Source organism: Podarcis raffonei, chromosome 7, assembly GCF_027172205.1.
Source record: "Podarcis raffonei isolate rPodRaf1 chromosome 7, rPodRaf1.pri, whole genome shotgun sequence".
Taxonomy (NCBI): Eukaryota; Metazoa; Chordata; class Lepidosauria; order Squamata; family Lacertidae; genus Podarcis; species Podarcis raffonei.
Genome location: NC_070608.1, coordinates 57,968,500 through 57,982,918, shown reverse-complemented (window position 1 = coordinate 57,982,918; position 14,419 = coordinate 57,968,500). Strand labels below are relative to the sequence as shown.

Sequence of the window (14,419 nt, the reverse complement as noted above, 5' to 3'; positions counted from 1 at the left end):
GCCTGGAGAGCTAGAGGGGTCGGTGTGCACCGACCCCTCTCGCTCTCCAGGCTTCAGGAAGCTATCCCCCCAGCCCGGCAAGCTCCGGGAGCAATGGCGAGGTTGCACGCAACCTCACCATCGCTCTCGGACCCGTTCTGGGGGCTGGGGTCGGGGGAAGCTCGGGCTTCCCCAGCCCCGCAAGCTCTGAGAGCGATGGAGAAGCTGCGCGCAACTTCGCCATCGCTCTCGGACCCATTCTGGGGGCTGGGGTCGGGGGAAGCTCGGGCTTCCCCAGCCCCGCAAGCTCTGAGAGCGATGGAGAAGCTGCGCGCAACTTCGCCATCGCTCTCGGACCCATTCTGGGGGCTGGGGTCGGGGGAAGCTCGGGCTTTCCCCGCCCCCAGCCCCGCAAGCTCCGGGAGCGATGGCGAGGTTGCGCAACCTCACCTTCGCTCCCGGACCCCCAGCCCCGAGGCTAAAAATGAAGCCAGGACAGCGAGCGGGATCCATCCCGCCCGCTGTCATGGCTTCTTTGCTCTTTGGGGCTCGGGGGGGATATTTTTTTTCCCCTTTATTCCCCCCCCCCCAAAATAAGTGCGTCCTATGGGCCGGTGCGCCCTATAGAGCGAAAAATACGGTAGGTTCTTTGGCTCGAGTACTGACTATTTTATAGACTTAACAACAAAAGGGAGCTTGGAATAATTACTGTATTCTTCACTTATTGAACATTCAGTTTCCACTTAAATTCTCATATGCTGACTTCATGCCTCCTCCACAATATTTTAAGCTCAGCAAGTCTGTCATTCAGCAACCTGGTATGTTTTGTAAAATACTGACACTGACATCTGCAGTCGGAGAAAAATAAGGAATTGGGTGAGGAAAAATACTGAATAAGCAAAACATATTGCTGGACTCCTTTTCGTATAGAACCAAAACTGCATACGGTGTGCACGAGAGTATTTTTCAGTCTTATCTGCTAGTGAAACTGTCAGTTGTTTACAGATCTAGATAGAAAGTTAGCAAAGTAGGCAAGGAACTAAATATAAACCCATCATTAATATCTGCCTGGTCCTCGGTAAAATGTATACTTGACTCTTCTTATGGAAAACAACTGTGATTTTGGTTCTGTATGCACACACTTCAAATACAGATTCACAACTACATACAAATCTTAAAACTAGTCAATAATAAAGCAACAATGCAGTCATTTATGGTGGTCTCCCATTTTTTAAAAAAAAAGAAAAAAGAGAAAGTTGGGACCCGAAAAAGTACAAGTATGACATGTATGAGGCTACAGCCCATCTTGCTGTTTCACTTACTTGTTTTTACCTCTCTTTTTAGGTCAAGTGCTCACAAGGAAGCTTATATTTAAAATGTTGTAAGCAATGTCGTACTTGTTATAACTGTGTATTAGTTCTCTGGTTACCTTCAAGGACGGGAATGCAACTTTTAGCCCGCATAATAATATTGTGTGCCTGGAATAAGTTTTAAGAAATAGAAATCTGAATGTCTCATATCTTTGTACAGAAAGAAACAGATGTATCCGAAAAGACGGAGGAAAAAGTTTTCTGTTACTAGTTCTATGATTTGTAGAGGGAAGATGTTTTTGCATGCAGGAAGCTCCCATGTTCAGTTTCTGAAATATTCAGTTAAAGGATCACATGGCGCCGGGAATAGCCTCTGTCTGAGAGTTGCTTCTTACACAGTTCTATGCTGGGTAGGCCAGAGATCTCACTTGATTTAACGAAATCAGGAAAAAAATACATAAAGTTAAATATTCAGGTGATCTTAAGAGCCAATTCCTAGTGACCAAGGTCCCTCCCCCCCACCCCCCCAAAAAAATTATTTGAGGGGCCTGGACATTGCCATTCAAATTGATCAACATTGTCATTTAAATGGTGTATGTTATCAATAACTGTGATCAATTATGTGGGGCGGGGCTTACCTGAAGCCCCTCCCCCCATTTTATTCAAGTTGGCACCCCTGCAGGTGATTACAGACTCTGGAAGGCCACCTTAGTCTAATCTTTCTTAAAGATGGATCTTCTCTCTAACAATCTCTTCACAGAATAATCTAGGCAATTCACGTGGAACATATATTCTAAAATGATGCTGGGGCTCAAACCTGTATTTTGTGATGCAGAACCGTTGCTTCAACCACAGATGCTGGGGCTTACTCAGAGTGGCTTGGATGCACGGTGTAAGTCAAAAGCATAGTCATTTCCACATTTGCCTGGTGGAAATTTGCTGCGGCTGTATCCAGATTAACAGCCAGCGGAAGTTCCCCTTTGAATAAAAAGTACACCCAGCTGGATGTGGGAATGACTGCCCATTTGGCTGAAAGCGTTACTTCACAGTTGAGAGAGAAGCTTGCTATATAAATACTCTAAAGCAGTATTCATTCTTACTGCTCCCATTCATGGGTTGAAGCCTGTGCACCAATTGCATTGGTACTTGTGCTACTTGCATGTCAAGTTATCTAGGCTGAAATCCTGATCTCAGAGACGTTTGACAAAGTTCCACTCCAGTTTAAATGGCATAGTATCACAGTCTCTATTTAAATTTGCACAGGCAGCCTACATTAGATTGGCACCAATGCCAGCAGCAGCCAAGTGCTTTTGTACTAAAGGTGCAAACCAATACAATCACTCTGGTAAGCAGATATGAAAGGCAAATCCTTAGTCTAGACAAAGCCTTAGTGTATTTTCACCTTGGATTTGTGCCAAGGGGAAATGGGCAGGCATAAGCTAATTTATTTGAAAGATAGACATGGGTGATGAGAACTTTTTCTATCCCATTTAGGGGGGTGTTGAATAGGAGCAGTAGAATGAAATGTGATGTCTTTGGGTGATAGAGGAGGGTTAGCACAGACGTTCTTGTCACCTTCTGGAATTTTTAAAACTAGAATGACAACATGGGGTGAGGAGACAGTTTTCCGCAAGCTGTAAACATACTTGATTGAAATAGGTGGAGAAGCAGTCGTGTTGCTCCAAGGACAAATTGAGTTTCAAGCTGCCACTCCAATCTTGATGCATAGATAATAAGAAATCACTTAATTAGAAATTATCCAGTGCTAAGGACGCAAGTGAAAATGGCAAATGTGTCTCATCTAAAACAGACATGATGATAAAAACTAAAATAGTTCTGAAGCAAGTAAAATAAGATAGATATAGATTCAGGTAGGTAGCCGTGTTGGTCTGACGCAGTCAAAATAAATAAAAGAATTAAATTGTCCAGTAGCACCTTAGAGACCGGCTAAATTTGTTCTGGGTATAAGCTTTTGTGTGCAGGCAGAAGTGTGTTCTGAAGAAGTGTGCATGCACACGAAAGCTTATACCCAGAACAAATTTAGTTGGTCTCTAAGGTGCTACTGGACAATTTTTTAATTTATTAAGATAGATATAGGTAATACTCCAATGCAATTTCAGTGAACCTTGAGTTTCAAGATTAGCAGTGTAATCTAGGCATGTCCACTCAGAAGTAAAACTTATTATTGGGTAAGCATGTATAGAAGTCCTATTATAAGCCTCCAGTTGAAAACAGCACCTTTGTGACTTGCTCAGGAATAAAGAACCTCCTGGCACATAGCAAATGGTTCAAAGAGAACTTGCTGCAAGACAGACCCAAAAAAGAAAATAACAGAACACCACTAGTAATTACATACAGCTCCCAAGTTAAAACAGTTCAATGCATCATCAGAGATCTACAACCTCTCCTAGACAATGACAGTTCTCTTCCTCCAGCTCTGGGAGGAAGACCTTTCATTGCCTACAGACAGCCACCCAATCTTAAACAATTCCTCACCCACAATAATACAACAACCAGACTTAACATGGACAGTGGTACCAGAGCCTGCAATAAACCCAGATGCCAACTTTGCTGCGACATACACCCGGACAACACCATTCCTGGCCCCAACAACATCAAACATACCATCTCAGGACTATTTGATTGCTCATCTTCTAACATTGTATATGCCAACAGTGCCCTTCAGCTCTCTATATTGGGCAAACCCTATGCCAAACGATAAATGGACATAAATCTGACATCAGAAATCACAAGACAGAGAAACCAGTAGAACACTTCAATCTCCCAGGACATTCTGTACAAGATCTCAAAGTAGCTGTCTTATTACAAAAGAATTTCAGAAATACACTGGAAAGAGAAGTTGCTGAATTGCAACTTATTACCAAACTTAAAACCATGGAGAGACCTGGTCTGAATAGAGACATTGGATTCTTATCTCATTATACAAGATAAAGCTATTTTTTGCCATCTCACCCTTTGCTTTTTCCTGTAAGACCAATTGCAGTCGTTAACAGTCGTCAACAGGTTTACCACACCTATCAGCCAATCACCCATTCCCACCCCCCTTCTGAATAATACCCCTCTCCACCCTCTCACTATATATAAGGGTCTGGTGATTTCTGTTTTAGTGTATCTGAAGAAGTGTGCATGCACACAGAAGCTCATACCAATAACAAACTTAATTGGTCTCTAAGGTGCTACTGGAAGGATTTTTAAAATTTTGGTTCAAAGATTGTACTGCTTCTGTGCAGGAGAAAAACACATGATTAAGAAAAGCATGTAGTATTCAAAACTCAAAAGGAAAGGGAGTAAATTAGGAATTGAGGGGGGAGCTGAGTAATGTAATGTGATGTAAGGAAGCTGTGGTGCTACAGTGAAATGTATTGTTCTGACCATTACAGTTTTTATAGCATTACCAAAAGTGATAAGTGCATTGATAAATTTTATATGCATATGCTTTTTATTATGGCTTATTGAATGCATTGGGTTGTGTTGAAATGACATATGCATTGCCTTTAGTAAAACATTTGCAGGATTTTTTCACAACAGGAATGAAACTAATAATTAAGTTTTTTATTTTCTGGAAAATTGCAAAATGTAAGCATGCAATATAGTTTTAAGATCCAAACTGAGAGTTCATGAAATGCAGGGGGAAGGGATGGTAGTGCAAAACACAGCACAAGCCCTTTTCCAATTTCCCAGTGATTTTACTGGTTCTGAATTGCACTATAAACTCCTCTTCATGCTGCCTGTGATATCCCTATAGGCAATGAATTTTTAATTAATTAAACAATTTATATACTATGATTGTGAGCGGTGTATGGAGATTACAATACAGAAAAGGGAAAAAATCAGTTATTGCTATAAAACCAGACCAGTTAAAATGCCTTCTAGAATAAAAAAAAAGTCTTCATTGAGTGTCAGGAGTTCAACAGGGAAAAGATCTGTCTGACCTCGACCAGAAGGGATTTCCATAAAATTGGGCCCACAGTACTGATCACTGGTGGATCGTGCACCTGAACCATGAAGGACCACTAACAGTGACTCCCCCACAGACTTCACTGATTGGGCAGGGATATGAGAGATTAGGCAGTGCTTGAGGAATCCTGGACTCTAGTTAAGAGCCTTGCAAATTAATACAAGGACCTTGAACTTGGACCAGTGCAAGTTTTAAAGCACTGGGGTTCTAGCAATTATCTGTTCCTATCAACAGTCAGTTGCCCATCCTCCAGATGTCTTCTGGAGGAGGCACACGAAGAAGGGCCTCAGATTATGATCACAGGGTCCAGTTCAGTTCATATGAGAGGCAGTACTTGAGGTATTGAGATCCTGAGCTGTTAAAGGCTTTATAGGTCAAAACCAGCACTATGCATTGGGTCCGGAAACTAATTGGCAGCCAGTGCATTCGGGCCAGGATTGGCGCTATATGCTCAAACTGTCTCTCCCCACTTCCTGTGTTTTCTCTCCATGCATGACAACTGTGTGAATGAGGAAGATAAATTTGAAAGACTGTAAGTGGCCCAAGGTTAGCCATCAAGTTTCATGATTGAGTGGAGATTTGAAGCCTGGTCGCCCAAGTCCTAGTCCAACACACTAACCACTGCACCATACTGGTTCTACATGCAACTGCACCTGAAAGCCATAATATATTTAAAAAATGAACAAGTAATGGCTCATGAATAAAGGAACAATACATTAAAATTATTAACACACACCAGTTTTTCAGAGGCTGGAAGACAGTTTAGAGTTGATGTTTAGAAAAATACACATCTAATTCAATGCAATTTTTAATGGTTACCATTGGTCTTGTACCTCAAGGGCAGTTTGAAGTTTCATTGTGTGATGTTAAGCAGCTGCCTGACTGACATTTGTTGCCTCATATAAGGTTGGCATCAATAAAATATGCCATTGTGCATGCAGGTCACAGCTCGTTGTTATGTGCTTGCTGGTACCTATCCAAGTCACCTTCCAAATACTCCTGGGAGCATCTAAGGACGTTACTGCATTAATTTCTCCCTATTCTGTTGTTTAAATACACACATGAACAAAATATTTAAAATTAGTTAAAAGACCTATCAATTCAGATTATTGCAGAACATTGTATACATTGATAGACACTTGGCCATGATGCATTTATACAGTAAACCGTTTTTGTTGCGTTTCAGTTAGGCTAATCTCAGGTGCTCAAATACTGCAGATCATGATAGAAGTCACATGTTATCCTTGTTAAGCAGTAGCAGATCCTTGTTTAGCTATGAAACAAAGTACAGCTGTGCGCAGAATAATGTTGATAACTTTTGTGATAAACAGTTACTGTAATAGTAAATTGCTTATCCTACATTGAAGGAGATACAAAGATGCTGCTGGGAATAAGATGGGGAATTTGGTGGTTTGCCTCTGCTAAAGCAGTTGGCTAATTGATTCAGATGTGTCTGAAGCTAGGAGTCCTTGGTGGCTGTGGAGATCCTAATATTTAAACCACAGTTAAGGAATCACAAGCAAGAGCATATGCTTGCCCCCTTTCTTGCATGAAATCATACCTACGCCTACCCACTGTTAAAAGTTACATTGCTGCTTATCTTAATCATGGATGGATAAAGCTACAGTAGCTAGGGTATGCTTTTAATTTGGGGATTTGAGACAAGCTTCAAAACATTGGTGAATACAGACAACAAAAATCATAGCATCTAGGAAAAAGGTAGTGTGTGTAATACAAGAGATGAACAATCAATTATTTTTACGTTATGATCATAGATCGTAGAATTGCAGAGTTGGAAGAGGCCACAAGGGTCATCTAGTCCTACTCCCTGCAATTTAGGAATCTTTTGCCGAAGGTGGGGCTCAAACCCACAGCCCTGAGATTAAGAGTCTCGTGCTCCACCAACTGAGCTATTCCTGGCCTTTAATGATGAGTAGACACTCTTTCTGTGCCTCTATTGACATCTATCTATCTATCTATCATCTATCTATCCCCTCTTATCCTAGTTGACCACAGGTGGTCTGAATTTTATGTGAGTAGGTATGATTGATTACAAGAAATACTTGATAAGGTATGACATAAAATGCAAGATAGGCCCCTTGATGCTGTTTCCTGTATGATCCCTTAATAGTTGGCTAAAATGGACATATTTAAATGGCTCTGAAAGTGACCAGGCCAAATTTTGGAATAGAACAGAATGAAAATTCTTTAGCATTAAAGGTTCTACAGTGGTTTTCCATGAATCAATAAAAAACCACATACTGTCCATCCGTTCATGACAACCTAAAACGGTTGTTTTCATAGTTCTCTCAGACTGACTTAATTCTGTGGAAGGCAGTGTGTTGCTGTTAATAGAGCCATCTGGGAACAGGTCCAGTGTCAGCAGTTTATGCAACCTTGTGACAATGGAATAATCCTGAGGCTCATCCCATGAATGTAAAGCATGTGTGTTAAATCACTCCATAATCAGTTTTCCAATAGCTTCTCTGCAGAACTATATTTTTCATTGAAAGTTAATTAAAGTAGTTTAGAGGTATGGTATAACAACCTTCTGTCACTGAGCTCCACATATGCACCTTGTGGATTTCATAGTGGATGAATTATCCATCCCCGCTTGAAAGGGATGGCCTGGGCCACTGTGATTCTTCCTTGTTTATGTCTGATGGGTTTGTTCCCCCTGCTGGAGAGAGCATGACATTGTCAGAGTGGAGCAGAATGTTCCCTCCTCAATTTTAGCTATTGTAGCATTGGATTCTTGCAGAGTGGGAACTTTATAGCAGCTATTATTAAGGGGTTTATCTTGCAGCAAGAAGAGTTGGTGCTGGGACTGGGTCTAAATTTGGTAAGTCTTCACATGTATGAGCACAGAGGATTGTGGGAGAGTTACTTTGTACAGCAGAGGATGCTGTGTCTAAAACTCATTTCAATTGTTACTCACCTGAAGGTGGAGACTGTGTTGGAGAGGCAAGGCTATGCAACTGACTACCCCCTGATATGTTTGGCACCCTAAGATGCCTTCATGGCTGCCTTATTGCGGAATGACTGAGGGCAAGTTCAGTGGTCTTGCTCTGATCCCTTTCAATGCATGGAACTTTCCTTCTCATAAGTATCATGTGACAGAGTCTTTGTACCATGCTCAGTTCCTTGTGGATGACATGAATTCTTCTCTTTAAAAAAATAGTTAATCTATTTTTAATACATTACCATAATGAATAGCACTTACTGCTGGCATTGTAGTTAATCTTTTCATCTTGGAAATGTTGATACTACAATCCTGTTGTTCACTTTGAAGATTCTGCAAATGTTTTGATAATCCTGGGGTCTCATGGAAACCTAATTCTCCTTAGAGATTAACAGAAAAAAAGTATTTCAAGTTGTTGGTAAATGTGGAGCGACAAATTATTTTTGCAGTTTGAAAACAAAATGCACTAATAGCTTTCAACATGCTGTGGGAGCATGTCACTGTGACAAACTTTAATGTACCTGTTGAATATTCCCAGTAGCATCTAAGAAACTTGTCACATGACATCAACACTTTCATTGTTTCCCTGCATCTTGAAAATGATGCCCAGAGCACAGTGAAGTCATCATATCTTTCAGGGAAGATGTGGGTCATTGGAAACCACTTGCTCCCAGTAATGTCCAGTTAGACTCAAAGAAGGTCTGGTGCTGGGGTCTGTTATCATTCCAAGCATTTATAAGATTTAGTCAATTGAAAATATCAGTGATGGAAGTATATTTTTTACAGTACTTACAAACCGTCCGATAAACAGCCGCTCATCTGTGCATGTTCATCTGGATACCAATACCAACGAATTCACCGAGACTTGCATCCTGAGCAAAGATTGGTTTATAAAATTACCTGTTGGTAACAAGAGTTTATATCATGCTGTACAGGTTTATTTTAAAACAGCTAAGCATTGACTTCAACTTTTGCTCTTTCCTTTGTAGGTGCTAACATCATGTCGGGCCTTTCTGTTAACTTCTCGTATTCCTACCAAGGTAAGGCATTTTTCAGTCCAGTAGCCATGGTAAATTTCACTTTTTAAGTTAATGTTGTTCATGTGGGAGCTTCAGTGTTTATCAATTCAACGGAACACAACTGCCTGCACAACTTCAGACTTTTAAGGACTTGCTTCAAGGCTTTTTTTGCAGAGTCCTTTTGCCTAGCAACAAAGCCAGGGCTACCTTTGTTTCAAAACTGCTAGATTTACTCTTTTCCTGCCACTTCTGAATCTCCAGTGGTGCTTCGCCAGCCCTCACAGACCCACTCTCAGACTCTACCACTTTACCTACTTTTTCTCTTTCTCTCCCTGCTTCCCCTCCTTTCCCCAGAAACTCAGCCCTCCACCCTAGAGGTCAGAGAATACAGACAGAGTAGCAGAGGCTGTTGGGAAATGGAGTGCTAAGAGATCACAGCCCTATTACATTTCATTTAGCAGGAAAAGCTTTGTATTGCTGTGCTTTTTGATGGGTTCTTTTAATTTTACATAGGGCCTAGTTTACCAAACTTTTTTAAAGGATGAATTTCCTGTTTGTTTCTTTATTTATCTGTCTGTCCTTGTTGAACTTGTGAAGTAGCTGTCTGAATATCCTAGAAGCCAATTTAGCATGCCATTACAATATTTTTGAACTCTTTGTATTAGCACTCTAAACTATTGGCAAAGTAGATCTCTTAAAGGATCATCTGTAGTAGTAGTAGTAGTAGTAGTAGTAATAGTTATTAAATTTGTATACAGTGGTACCTTGGTAGTTTAACACCTTAGTTGTTGAACAAATCGGCTCCCAAACCCAGAAGTGAGTGTTCCAGTTTGCGAATGTTTTTTGGAAGCCAAACATCCTACTCACCTTCCGCGGCTTCTGATTGGATGCAGGAAACTCTTGTAGCCAATCGGAAACCAAACTCCTGGAACAGATTAAATTCAAGAACCATGGTACGACTGTACTGCCCTTCATCCAAAGATCACATGATGGTTCACAGCGTAAAAGTACAAAATGAGAACACAAAAATGCATAATAAAACAAAAGCAATCCAATAACCGCCATTTCACAAACACATATTGTTATTTTAAATCCAGATACATGAAAAACTAGCCTCTACAATGGTTGTATATATTATTTTTCTAAATTTTATTACCATGAATCGAATATTTGTATTAAATACTCTTTGGATTCACATTTTTCAACTGGATGTGGCATGGGGTTGTGTCTCGCACAAGAGTTGAAGTTCCTCCACAGCTCATCTACATATATTTATGCAATTTATGAACAGGCCCATTGTCTAGTGCTATGTCTGCAGGTGAGTACTATAATGAATACAGTGGTGCCCCGCAAGACGAATGCCTCGCAAGACGGAAAACTCGCTAGACGAAAGGGTTTTCCGTTTTTTGAGCTGCTTCGCAAGACGAATTTCCCTATGGGCTTGCTTCGCAAGACGAAAACGTCTTGCAAGTTTGTTTCCTTTTTCTTAACACCGTTAATACAGCTGCGACTTGACTTCGAGGAGCAACTCATAGAACGCAGTGTACATAGTAGCCTTTTTTGAGGTTTTTAAAGACTTTGGTGATTTTTGAAGCTTTTCCAAAACTTCTTTTGCAGCCATTTGGTAAGTTAAGCTTTTAAAACTTTTTGGGGGGGTTTTGGATTTTGGGTTGGGGTGTTTGGAATTCAAGGACTTGGTGTTGGGGAGGGGTTTGCAAGAATCTGGAAGCTTGGTTTTTTTTCCTGCATTTTTATGATTTTTTGTGACCATTGGGGCACTCTGCTGCTTTTAAAAAAAAATTCTGGATTTGAATTTCTGTGTGCTGGGTGGCTGGGGGAACAGTTGGGGAGGGGTTTGCAAGAATCTGGAAGCTTGTTTTCCCCCCCTGCATTTTTATGATTTTCTGTGACCATTTGGCCACTCTGCTGTTTTTTAAAAAAAATTCTGGGTTTGAATTTTGAAATGCTCTTTACAGTATGTGTGACTTTAAAGAGCACTTAATAAACTCTTGTTGTACCAAATTTGGCTTTGTTTGGACTTTTTTTGACCATAGGAACGCATTCATTGATTTTCAATGCATTCCTATGGGATTTCGTGCTTCACAAGACGAAAAATTCGCTAGACAAAAAAATTCGCGGAACGAATTAATTTCGTCTTGCAAGGCACCACTGTACCACTTATAGCTGGTTAAACTACTCTGCAAGTATTAAGATAATTCCATCAAACAATCCTCTTTTTGGGTACATTATTCAATAAAATTTGTGAGGCGACAACTTCTGAAAACTTGATGCTTTTGAGACCTTGGTACACACGTCTAATGTCATTAGTGCAATGCCCGGGCTTGTTGCTGCTGCCATCTTCATCGTGAGTGCTGGGACCTCCCCATCCTGACCATCTTGACACAGCAGGGGAGATCTATATAGAGACTCACCAAATAAATTGGTGGGTATGCCTTTCTCAACAGTATCATGGGTTTGATCTGTTCGGGCCAAAACCTGCTGCTGGGTTGAAACCCCCCTCCCCGAATTCATTGGCAATCTTAGTTGTATCTGCAGCTTAAAAACATGAATGTTATACAGCCTGCTGTGCCACATTATTTATTATCAGTGGAATAGTGTCTGCTGTTCTCTAGAGACTGAAATTGCATCTTATGACTTGTCTAACAGCATATTCCATGAAATGCTTTGATTCTCCTGACAATTGGAACTGATTGTCTTGGCAGAGGAAAGACTCCAGTGCTCTTTGCAGATGATGAATTTGTATCTGGAGATAATCGTTCATTCCATATGGACTCTGGCTAACATGATGTTGGCAGATGTCCTTGTTTCTGCTTTTATACAAAACAAATTCAGAAAGACTTACAAAATAAAACATGAGCGAAGCTTGATTTTCTCTTTCCTGAGAATGAATGAGAATATATATATATATATATATATATATATATATATATATATATGCACATTTTAGTCACGGTTTAATTGTAGCATAGAAATATTAGTATAGCAATATTAATATTATAGTAATAGTATAGTGTAGTAATTTTACCCAAATTTGAATCCTCGTAAACATGCTAAATAAAATGTGTTACATTAGGAAGTATAAGAATATAGTCAAATACATTTAGCACTGCTGAAAAAATACCAGATCTCTTTTCCCCAAAAAAGAAAAGCTGGGCCACACAGAAACATATTATCAGTGCAAATTTGTTCTTTCAATCTGCAAATTAATACACTTGCAGTAAGTTTTCTGCGGAGACATGGAGGAGAGGTGCTGTTTCCCCTCCCCCCCTTGCTGTAAGATAGAAACTGTGTCTCCCTTTTTAAAAGAATAAACACTCAATGCTGTCCATAAATAAACTTAGAACTTGCTTAACCAGTGCTTGCAATGAACAAATCTGGTTTAACAAATTAGTTCAAAAATCTTAGAACCATGCATGAAAGTAGTTCCCATAATTTCAAAGTGAACTAATTGTGAATTAAATTCATTTGGGGTAGAACTGTGAATGATTCATTATCAAGTTCATCTTCAGGCTCATTATCTTGCATGTGTTTTGCTCCTTAGACTAGTGGTTCCCAACTGGGAGTTTGTGTAGCCCACCCAGGGGCTCCATGGAACCATTGACATAACAAAAACTACAAGAGAGATATCGAAAATTTTCAAAAGTAGGGGGTCCATGGCTTGGTTCTTGGAAAACAGAGGATCCGTCATACTTAGCTAACTAGAAACCTCCTTAGATGAGTTGAGCCTTTAAGCTTAAAGTTCATAACTACCTTATTACTGTGCTGGCTGGGGCTGATGGGCATTGTAGTCCAAAACTATGGGAGGGCACTAGCTAAGGACATGTGCTTTATTAATGGATACTTGACTGGGCGCTCAGTCTGTGTAGAATAGTTTAATCTTTGCTTGGTGTGCTTTTACTGCTGTGTTTCAATATAAAGTGAAGTAATTTTCTGTTTGAATTACAGCTAGAACTAACTTTCAGCTACTTGGAAATCCAAGGAATCACCTGCAATAAACCAGGCCAGGTGAATATTTCAGTTATGAATATATTTAACGATGCAGTAATCCTATATAGCAGATTAGAAATGTTCTAATTAGGCAGCTGTGCTCCCCCACCCCCGCTTTCCAATACTAATTTAGGTGAAACCAATGGAGAAAGAAATGTGCATGGAATACCAGCCTTGTCTGAATTATGTTGGTAATAGTTTATTACCAATTGGTGTTCCTCTGCTGACATAAGTGGAGGTTTCCAGCAGAGCCTTTTGCTGATGGAATAGGAATTGAAGCAATCTTGGGCTGTTCACTTCCCCTACCATATGTTCCAAAAATCTGCTCCAGAGGGTTCTGGGATCTTTTGGAGAAAAGCATGAGGAAGGGAAGGGAAGATTATGGTGGGCAGGCAGGGGGTAGGGAATTTCCAAAGATTGCCTTGATTGCTATTATACTAGAAGGACTCGTGGGACTAAAGTGTCTTCTGTTAGCAAAGGGACACCAATTGGATACAGTTCTTTATTTGCAAGCAGGTGTAGATACTGAATTGGGGGCAGGAGATGAGTTTGTAACTTGGAGTACAATAAATCAGATTGACTTGGCTTTGTACTGAACGTATGTTTGCTTTCATAAAAGATTTTTTTGGGGGGGTGGAATCCAATGTCACTTCATTCCTTCTTGGCAAAAATAAAATATGAAAAAAATGTTTGTGAATGCAGAATCTGAAAATATCGCAAGAGTATTCCAGAAGGAGGTGGCAGGAATTTATTTATTTAAATTTATATACCACCCTATACATGGAGGTCTCAACTTAGTCTGCAACTTGCAAAGCTTTCATGTAAAAATCCATGTGTTTGCATTCCCTTACATCCTTTTTCCGTATGTGTTACCCTCTCAAAGAAAAGCATTGAGTCAGTTCAGATGTAATATATCTAAATGTGGTTTGACTGATGAGCCTAAGCCTCAGACACCCACACTTCCTTCATCTCTCTCTCTCTCTCTCTCACACACACACACACACACACTTCCCTCCCTGGCTTCTTGCTTCATAGCAAATCATAGTTTGCTATGACATTTCTGGGCAAACCCAAGATTTTCACAAACCATAAACAGGATACCAAATTATGGTTTCTATTTGTGGTGGTCTGCCATGTTCAGAGACGTAACAACAGACTAGGT

At 40.3% G+C, this 14,419-nt stretch overlaps 1 protein-coding gene across 2 annotated transcripts in view; it reads left to right on the top strand.

Moving 5' to 3' along the window:
* The window catches only part of CARMIL1 (capping protein regulator and myosin 1 linker 1), a 134,323-nt gene that overhangs the window by 45,376 nt on the left and 74,528 nt on the right, over positions 1–14,419 (top strand). For both annotated transcript variants that reach the window (XM_053396695.1, XM_053396694.1), the window contains exons 3-4: positions 9,220–9,270; positions 13,216–13,275. In XM_053396695.1, the coding sequence (XP_053252670.1) occupies positions 9,220–9,270; positions 13,216–13,275 (111 nt within the window). The remainder of the gene's footprint in view (positions 1–9,219; positions 9,271–13,215; positions 13,276–14,419) is intronic.